Source organism: Orbicella franksi, chromosome 6 (assembly GCF_964199315.1).
Source record: "Orbicella franksi chromosome 6, jaOrbFran1.1, whole genome shotgun sequence".
Classification (NCBI taxonomy): Eukaryota; Metazoa; Cnidaria; class Anthozoa; order Scleractinia; family Merulinidae; genus Orbicella; species Orbicella franksi.
The window spans coordinates 13022303-13032218 of record NC_138150.1 but is presented as its reverse complement, the minus strand read 5'-3'; the positions used below and the strand labels follow the sequence as shown (position 1 = coordinate 13032218).

At 42.2% G+C, this 9916-nt stretch overlaps 2 protein-coding genes across 3 annotated transcripts; both read right to left on the bottom strand.

Moving 5' to 3' along the window:
• Positions 1–295: 295 nt before the first annotated feature.
• LOC145489647 (uncharacterized) lies at positions 296–9376 on the bottom strand. Of its 2 annotated transcripts, none has more exons than XM_081468675.1 (2): positions 7930–9376; positions 296–2946 (listed from the first exon to the last, which is right to left on the bottom strand). In XM_081468675.1, exons 1-2 carry the CDS (start codon positions 8345–8347, stop codon positions 2798–2800), a joined length of 567 nt encoding a protein of 188 aa, XP_081324801.1. In that variant the 5' UTR covers positions 8348–9376; the 3' UTR covers positions 296–2797. The 2 variants fall into 2 exon arrangements, with proteins under 2 accessions (XP_081324801.1, XP_081324800.1); XM_081468674.1 differs by lacking the exon at positions 296–2946 and adding an exon at positions 4074–5502 and having other exon boundaries at positions 7930–8347.
• On the bottom strand, positions 2954–4088 carry LOC145489313 (uncharacterized; the record flags this gene model as incomplete). Its single annotated transcript, XM_081468269.1, has 1 exon — positions 2954–4088. A coding segment is annotated over one exon (759 nt), but the record flags the coding sequence as incomplete, so codon positions are not given.
• Positions 9377–9916: the final 540 nt, after the last annotated feature.

The following is a 9916-nucleotide window of genomic DNA, read 5'->3' as shown; positions in this document are numbered from 1 at the left end:
TTGAATTTTAGATATTGGTGTATTGTTCCATAAGCCGGTTTGATGAAAATAGCGGAACCGGAAACGCCTTTGCGTCTTATTTAGTATGCAAAACGATGTCATGTGACGAAAACTCATTCGAGTATAACAAAGAAACAAGCAGTTCTGAAGTCAGAACGAAAGCAGTCTACTTCATACATAAAGGTTCACTATTTCCATACTTACTGAGATTTTCGGATAGAATCGATCGCATGAACGCATACGGAAATTTCTTCATCCAATCACAATTGCGAAACGACTTTCTCACACGTGGGAAAAGCGTTTCATCTAATCAGAAATCGGCTGTCAAAATGAATCAGTCAGTTCGCAACGCGTTCGCGTTGTTGTTGGCGCCTCTTCAATCTTCATTCACAGAAGTTTGTGGCGTTTCCACAAGTTTACTCCAGTTTTCTCAGTTTTCTCGCAAATTAGCTATAAACCACAGACAATGGCGGAAAGTTCGAACAGGTTTCTCGCTTTAGATAAACTCATTAAAAAGTACATCTAGGAGCAGAACAAAAAGACTCGAGCAAAAACCCGACGAGACGTTAGGTTAGCTTGCTTAGCGAATTCCTAAAACAGAAGGAAGAGGCAAGAAAAGTTTTAAAGGAGGCAAATATGCCGTATGCATTATCGACGACAAAGAGTTTTACCAAGCAAGGAAATGTCTGGAAGCTCAAAGCAAACGACTTAAAAAAAAAGCAAGGCAAGGGAAACAAATCAAACGCAGCTGAAGCGTTGACGATAGGTTTTTGAAGAAGCGACAAAGTGCTTGCACTCAGACGGAGTAAAAACATAACTAACATTTGCTTTGCCGAATGAAGGGTGAAAATCTGGTTTAGGGTGAAAATCTCAGTAAGTATAATATAAACAAATTACAGCATGGAAAGTGCTTTGTTTTGTACGGTATTTACGCACTCGTTGTTTTTGTATCAGAAAAATCACTCGTTCGCTATGCTCACTCGTTCGTTTTCTGATACGTCAACAACTCGTAGGTAAGTACCGTACGCACGCACTTTCCATGAAGTAAATAGATTACTTCATAGTTGGTGAGTGCGTACGATTTTTATTCACGAGTTGCGAAGAATCGCAAACGAACGAGCGAGTCTTCGAGCGAGTGAGTTTGCGATTCTTCACAACAAGTGAATAAAAATCGTTCAAGCGAACCAACCATGAAGTTATTTGTTTATTTAATAAGTACTGAGATTTCTTTCAAACAATAATGACAATTAACAGCGATAAGACAATAAAATGAGTTTTATTTACTCATACGCTCTTTAAAAATTCAACATCTTTTCAAAATTTTTAGACAATGAAATGAGTTTTATACACTCGAAAGCGTAAAAACTTCAACATTTTCTTTTCAAAATTTCAGCAAAGCGAAAAGATGAAATTTTAAAGCTAGTGATATATAACAACTTATTCATATCATAGCAATGTTTTTACTCATCGTCACTGTCCTCCAAAGGCCTCAGTCTCTTCCATCGTGGCAACGCTTCTGGTGGGCTAGATTCCTGTAGCGTGAGCTTTAATTAGTAGACACAACAGCAACGCAACGAGTTTGGGGCAAAAGAACAATTTATTGAAAACTACAGGCTATGAAATTAAACCCAGGGAGGGTAGGGAGGGTAAAACTAGCGAGGAGAAACCATAACTGACCTTTGAGACGACGCTGAACTCGATATGACCGAGGAGAAACCTGACTCGACTGCGAAAAGACATGAACCACACTAGGGGGTGTGTCACAAATTAAGCGTTTTGACAAAGCCAAAACCACCAAATTAGTAGACACAACAGCAACGCAACGAGTTTGGGGCAAAAGAACAATTTATTGAAAACTACAGGCTAAGAAATTAAACCCCAAACCCAAACGAGTGGGAAAAAAAATATATGAAATGAGAATGGAGGAAAAGGGGAAAGAAAAAATAAAATAAAATAAATAATAATGATAAAAATAAAAAATTAAATCAAGTTGGAAAGACGAACGGAAATGGCACGCAAGATGTCAAGTTTCTTCTCGGTCGACAATTTAAGATAAACTAAATATGCATCGCTGCGCCAGTCGCCCTGTGCTTTAATAAATTCGGTGGGGGCGCCGCAATTGAAAGCGAAAGTGGCGCCGCCCTGATGAAAACTGCGAGATGAAAAATTGGACGGGTTAAGACCCACAGCAGCGACACAAGATTTTAAGAACCGATTGAAATGAGCGGCGAGTAAAGGCTTAAGCGAACCACAGTGATTGACAACGAACAAGGGCGAACTAGCCTGGCTAGGTACTGCGCGAAAATAATTCTGAAGTGCTGTGACTGGACACAACACGGAATTGGGGATGAACGGTAAAGGGATTGAATAGTTTTGGTCCTATACACCCTAAGAACCGCTCCTGACGCAGTGAAAGAAACATCTTCGCGCTTAAGGAAATAAGCGTTGTCGGACTGACAGGAAGCTAAAGTGCAAGGTACTAAATTAGAAATTCTAAGAAAGGAAAACAAAAAGCAACTAGGAAAGCCGCATGCATGCAAATATGCAATTGAGAAGACCAATCAAAATGATGAAATACATTCAGAAGAATATCAACAGTCACCGGATGAGTGGAATGCACTGAATCACCCATAACACGACGGAGAGCTCGCTGCGTAAGAAAAGCATCATAGTCATGCATAAAGGAGAAATCAGCTCCTAGTGACCTGTTGATATGCCTAAGAATATTGATGTAGTCAATTAAAGAACGATAACAAGATAACGATTTCGACAGGAAAGCTAAATATGCTAAAAAAGTCTACTTTGAAACAGGAAACGGGATTAAAGCAAAGTGATCACAAAATAAAAGATACGCGTTCAATTGAGTTCTCATGTTCCTCTTGGTTGACTCTTGAAATGCAAAGGACTGAATCTTGCAAGCATAGTCCAACAGTGGGGCAGCACTCTCTGCAAAACAAAGAACAGTGGATAGTTCCATGAGCACAGCTACTCGACTGCGAACAGAAACAAACTGTCTGGCACGGTGCATTCTGTAAGGGATAAATCTGCAGCCAGTGAGTTGAATTGGGAACAAAAATTGCCTGTGTGGAATCTACTGAGCGAGTCAGCTAACCAGTTGTCGCACCCGCGAACCGAACGCACACTGAGCTGGATGTTATGCAAAGCAAGGAGCAGCCAGAGTTCTCGTAAGCAGCGCTGCATGAAAACATTAGACGAGTGTTGAGAGTTTATGACTGAAACGCAGGTAGCATTATCGGTTAGAAGCTCTACTCCAAGACCTTGAAGCTTGTGCGTCCACAGTTTGATAGAAAAAACGATAGTGAGCAGCTCTAATTCGTTGATGTGGCAACCTTGGTTGAGAATGAAATCCGGAAACCGGTGAACTGCTCCGGGTTAGAAATGATGAGATCACAAGGAATAACAGAGATGCCATTGTAATGAGAAAGAAAAAACATCCACCAGTCAATGTCCGCACGAAGTTCATCCGAAATAGGATAAATTGTACGCCGAGGAGAAGAAGAGCACGAACGAAGGGCATCGAGGAGGCGACTCATAAAAGTCCTGCCTGGACGAACGCAAGCGGAAACGTATGATAATTTACCAAGTAGCCGCTGGAGCTCGCGCTTCGTAAAGGATGGTTTCACCGACCACGCGTGAAGTTCTTGTTGAAGCTCAGAAACGCGAAACGCAGGAACAGATAAAGTCATGTCCAAGGTGTTGACCCAAATACCCAGGCAAAGCATTTCGTGACATGGAGGAGTATCTTTCTCGGGAGCGGCCATAATGCCTAACTCATCGAACAAAGAATTCAAACATTGAAAAGCCTGCTCGGACGAAGCTGTACATTCTGCGCCATAGAAGTCATCAATGTAAACGTCGACGGAAATGCCTTCAGAGTTTAAAATGCTCTCGGTGGTGCGTTGACAGATCATAGTAGCTGAACGTAGGCCAAATGGCAGAGCAGTGTGAAAGTACAATGAACCATCCATGATGTACATCCCTAACAAAGGGTAATCCTTAGGGTCAATAGGTATCTGACGATACGCGCGCCGAAGATCTTTTTTATGCCCCCTTCCATCGAATGGTTTTCAATCATATTGACTACACGACTGGTTTAAGCCAACAGTCGAGCTCTGTTTGTTAGAGCGCTTAAAATAACGACAGCAACCTGCTGGGATAATAATTTGGCCTTTTGTCGTGGCCGCTTTTAATTGATAAATTACTAACTAATAATTAACTACATCATAACATAATAATCATTCATAAAGTATATAAAGTCGTCATACCAACGATTTAAAAGTAATTTAAGCTCTAGTAAAGGTGAGGGCCACGAAAAAGGCCAGAAGGACACTGTTAAGCGGCCACCCCCACCCGAAGACTGTTGGCAAACTCTGAGACATCATAAATATAAATGAAGCTTAACGCCAGAAAACATTAAGGATACGACGACACAGCACCTGCGTGTGTTATCCATTGCACTAATTCATAGCTAGGGTGTTGATAAGTCAGTGGCGAGACTAGGCGTTCGTATATATTTAAGGAAAGCGTTTGATTTCCAGCGACCTAACAAACGAATCTGAGAGTCCGAAAAACCTTTGGCAGCTGCCCAGCTTGCCGCACCAATACGAAAACTATGTGACTTGTATAAAGAAGCATCTAGGTTGTTAAACTGCAAGGCATTATTAAGTTGTGTGATAAAGAATGATCTAGAAATCGGCCTCCCATCCGGCCAGCAAAATAGGGGACCTGGAGTATGTCCTCTTAGCGAGATATAATCTAAGATAAGTTGTACCGGACAACAATTGATCTCAGGATAAATATAAATTACAAAAGGTTGAGTTGGGTCACTATGCTTATATTGAAAAAGAGAAAGCTGAAGGGCCTTGACATGGCCATGGTTGTCTACTAGACGATCTAACTGCGTTATATTTATAAGATTGACCTGTTGTCCAGTTGTGGTGGTCATTTCTCCTATTCGCAAAAAGGCAAAAAATGCTAAAGAGCACATGCCTGACATTAAGCATTTCTGATAAGCTGACGTGGCTGTATGTGTGAACGATTGTATTAGCTGGCGTAAGATTGGCAGAGTGATTGGTAAGCGAACATCTCTGACTGGAGCTAATTTCCTATAACCCTTAAGAATTTGAACAATTATTGTCGCTGCAGTTGGGTCTTCTACCCCGACTAACTTATGTACGTAACCAATAGCGGAAACGTAAGTGGTCACTGATGAGGAAGCATAGTGAAGAGAAAACAAATGTGATATAAAGAGAACTAAAACAGCTGGTTGCACTGGCAGTGAAATAACCGAGGTACCTAGATAATGAGCAGCCCAAGTAGTGAACAAAGTCCAAGGCCGTCTGTAAACTCTAGCCGAGGCGCTGTTTAAACTGGCAGCTAAAAGTTTCGTAGTTATATCTCCCAGTTCTCTGGTAACAGATGGGGAAGCACGATTGTCGGTTCTTAGTCCGCATCCTGGTCGAGGGACTTGAATTTGTCCACCTGCAACCGCGATAAGGCGTCAGCTTTCGTATTTAAAATCCCGGGCAGGTGGATTGCTCTGAATAGAATATTGTGCCTCAAGCAGGACAAAACCAGGGCGCGGACAAGAACCAACAGTTCCCTGTCCTTTGTTGTTTTCTTATTTATAACCTCCGCTAGCGCCTGATTCTCAGTATGAAACATGACACATCTATTGGCTAAGTGATCCGCCCAGATTCGGACGCTAAGTACAATCGGAAACATTTCAAGTACTATGATATTCTTAGATTTCCATTTGATGGGCCATTCGCCGTTAAACCACTTATGTCCAAAAACGGCACCATAACCTAAAGATCCGGAAGAATCCGTGTACAAATGTAACGTTACTGAGGAAACCCAAATGAAATCTAAAAAGAATGATTTGCCATTAAAGTGGTTGAGAAACTGTAACCACATGTTTAGATCTCCTTTCACGTCACGTTTTAAACGAATTAAGTGAGTTGGGCGACGTACACCCACTGTGACGATAATCATACGTCTAAGAAAAGTCCGACCTGGTAGAACTACTGAGCAGGTGAAGTTCAATAAACCAATAAGAGATTGCATTTCTCGAAGAGAAACCTTTCTACGCTTTAAAAAGTCTTGCAACATGTTCCTACATTTCTCTAACTTGTCGTGTGGAAGACGAGCTTCCATTTGATATGTATCAAGTTCAATACCCGCGAAAGATAAAACAGTATGCGGACCTACGGTTTTTTCAGGTGCCATTGGAACTCGTAGCTCATCACAAGTCTTAAGAAATTTAGAGAGGCTATTGAAGCAAGTCGAATGGTCGGGCTCAATAATAAAGAAATCATCTAAGATATGCAAAATGCCCGGAATTCCTAATTTATGTCGGGCAATCCACTCTAAAGCTGAACTGAATGTTTCAAAAATCGTACAGGAGCTTGCACACCCCATAGGGAGGCATCGAACATAATAGAATTGATTCTCCCAAAACATTCCTAGCAGATCATAATCGGTTGGTGAAACCGGGATTAAGCGAAAAGCGTTTTTTATGTCTGTTTTGGCTAGCGCGCAGCCCCTGCCTGTGCGCCGTATTAATCTGACAGCATCGTCTATTGATGCGTAATGAACGCTAGACGCGATTTTAGGAATGTGAGTTAACAGATATACCAAATGGAAAAGACAGGTGATGAATTAAGCGATATTCTCCAGGTGTTTTCTTAGGAATCAGACCTAAAGGCGAGATGCGTAAAGACGGAAGAGGCCGCGTGTTAAAGGGCCCTACTATACGACCTAAATTTATTTCCTTATTGAGCTTTTCATTTACAGCGTCGGGATTTTGAAGTGCTGACAACAGATTAACGCAAGTGGCCGTTTCTCTAGCTGAGGTCCAACATAATCAAGTGAAAAACCATTTAGAAATCCATTAATAAGATATTGTTTCGAAGTTAAAGGATAATTAGCTAAGTAAACACTTAATTCATTTACCCGTATTGGTGTTGGTAGAGGTGTTGGTTGGGACTGTGCGTGAGGTAGCAGCTGGGGGTTTTGAAGAACGACATTTAGATGCTGGGTGTGCGGCACCGCATTTAAAACATTCGTGTTTGAAATTACACCCAAAACACTTGTCCCCTTGGCGAAATTTCCAGCAGAAGCCTCTCGGAAAGGGCTGGTGTTCCATCCCCGCCAAAAATCAACTTTAGCACTCGACATCTAACTTTAGCCCTCAACATCCAACTTTATATCACTCAACATCCAACTTTATAGCTCTCAACATTCAACTTTAGCACTCAACATGCAACGTTACCCATCAACATCCAACTTTAGGCCTCAACATCCAATTTTAGGGCACTCAACATCCAACTTAAACAATCAATATGTAACTTTAGCACTCAACATTCAGTGTTACCTGACATGGCAGTCTGTGATGAATTCCGGTTCATGTGGTGCGCCTGCAACCACAATTCCCAGTGGATATCGTCTCATGGAAAAAGTGACTTCTGCCTTAAACACCGGAAATTTTCGTCGTAGTATTTCCAGTGGGCATTTTTAGCTGCTAAATCACGCACCGTCGCACTATATTTCATCAAAGCCCGGGCGCTCTCAGGAAAGCGAACCGTATATATTGCAACAAATATTTGAAAGGCAGAGGTCCAGTGATCTATGGTAGTGATACGCTTAGTATTCAGGACAGGCTCTCGAGTAACAACCGGCTGGTTTGACGTGGCTGGTGTTTTGACAGTAAATTGTATTTCGGGTCACCCGGGATAGAAGAACACAGACTACCGAGCTCGACATACTCATTGGCCCAAATTTTGGCTTGAATTTTTTCAGGCACCCGACTCGCTAAGGGAACGCAAATCAATTTATGCACCTGTTGTGGCCGGTTGTTACTATCGAGAGTGTCAAGGTGATTAGGATTCAAAATATCATGGCCCTCACCACTTAAATTGTCTACTACATCAGCAACTGACTCCTGTACAGCTGCAACAGTCTGGGATGTATTCTGCGCGACGTTGACGTTGGTACTGGTGAAGATACCGGCATCAGTAAGACCCTTGATCACTGCCGCTGAAATCGCTGATGTCAAGGCGGGGATGGAAGAACCTGAAGGAATATTTGGGACGCTAGAACTAGATGCGGCCGGGGTCCCAATATCAACACTGAGTACATTTTGTGGAGGTGCTAATGGTTGACGCTGTAGCTGGCTAGGATGAGAACCGTTCAGGCTGTTAATCCCTTGGCCTGTTCGGGCGCGCTTAGACACAGTAGGTGTGGTGCGCTTCGAGCGTGCCTTTTTGGAACCAGCAGACGTACCAACGGTGCCTGGCGCCGCACGGCGTTTTCCACGAGTCAACATTATTGCTGGGTTGTAGAAATCTATAACAGCAAATACAACCAGTGGGCCTTACGATTTACTAGATTTCTTACCGGTGAATATGCGAAGTAACTGCGACCAGGATACAAGAACATTATGGCAAAGGCTGAGAAATCTACAGGACATTTACTGAGTAAAATATTCAAGTATATACAGGACCCAAACAAAAATCAGTAAATCGGCAACATGTTTAGCAAACCCAAAAAATTGAGATGCCGCCAGGAACATGCTATACTGCCGGAGAAAATATAAAAAACGGCCCTGAAAAAATTAAACTGTTAAAGCGCTTACTAAAAGCGCAAACGTAAATGCCTGATAGATCCGACCTGTTTGAAGCAGTCATTTAGGCAAGGCCTTCCCAAGTGTAACACGCTGTAACGCAAACAAAATGGCACCTCTATAACTACGGTAGAGAGCGTAGTTGCCCTGGTCATTAAGGTGAATTCCGTCCCTCTTCAAGACAGTGATCTTAGGCTCGCGCAGGCCTTTGTGTCGCCAGAATTCAGCGAACGATAAAGGTTCAAGAACCACGTCCAGGTATTTATTTAATGTGTCTACAGAAGAATTATACCGTGGACAATGGGAAGGGAGTGTCGCTCTGTGAATGACCTGACATAACACTATAAAGGCTACATTGCACTCCTCGTGAAGTTTACAAACTAAACTCTCGATAGAGGAACCCACGGTTTCGGGGCGATGCCCAGCCTCACATAGGTCATTAGACCCAATCTCTAAGACAACAATATCAGGCTGCAAAGCTCTAACGTGGTCCAGGTCAAATGCCAGAATTTTAGCGACAGTTCGTCCCCCAATCCCTAAAAAGTGAATTTCTACCGAGGACAAATCAAGTCCGGGAAAAGTTCTAGAATCAAGGCCTTCATAAAGGAAAAATTGAAAACGTCTTACAAACGAGTGCCCCAAAATAAGAACTTTGCTCTTGCTATCCATAGCAAAAACACGAGAGAAATATATCTGTTGTAAATATATACGGTATACAAAAGGAGGAAGTACTCAACTTTGTTTCCTTGCCTGCCTTGATTGATTGCTTGAACGACTTCAAGATTTAGCGTTACAGACTAAGAGGGCGAGTCGCAGCTAGCATCGCTCTTTTACCCTCTTGTGCTCCAGGAAAACGAGGATATGTACTTTTACTAAATAGGGTGTGACAATTACACAATCCTACTTTCTATTGTAATGAAATTGCCTGACTGTCTCGTGATTCTTGCACAACTCCAAGGTATTATCTACGGTATCAAATGACGGTAATACGAACGCAGCAATCTACCCACCTTTACCCTTGAATGACCTACGCATGTCATGTCAACACCCGACACAAATTAAAGGTATAAATGAGGAGGTGACATTATAAAACTTTTATTTGCATGCAAATAAATTCATTTAAAGACATGACATCCGCGACCCTTGATGTTGATGAATTCTACTAAACGGTCGATACCAGGAAGGCGTAATTTGAAAAATTACTCGAGATAATGGTCTTTACTAATTCCGTCGTTCACTGAATTACCTTCGGAAAAGCTGAGGTCGTGTACA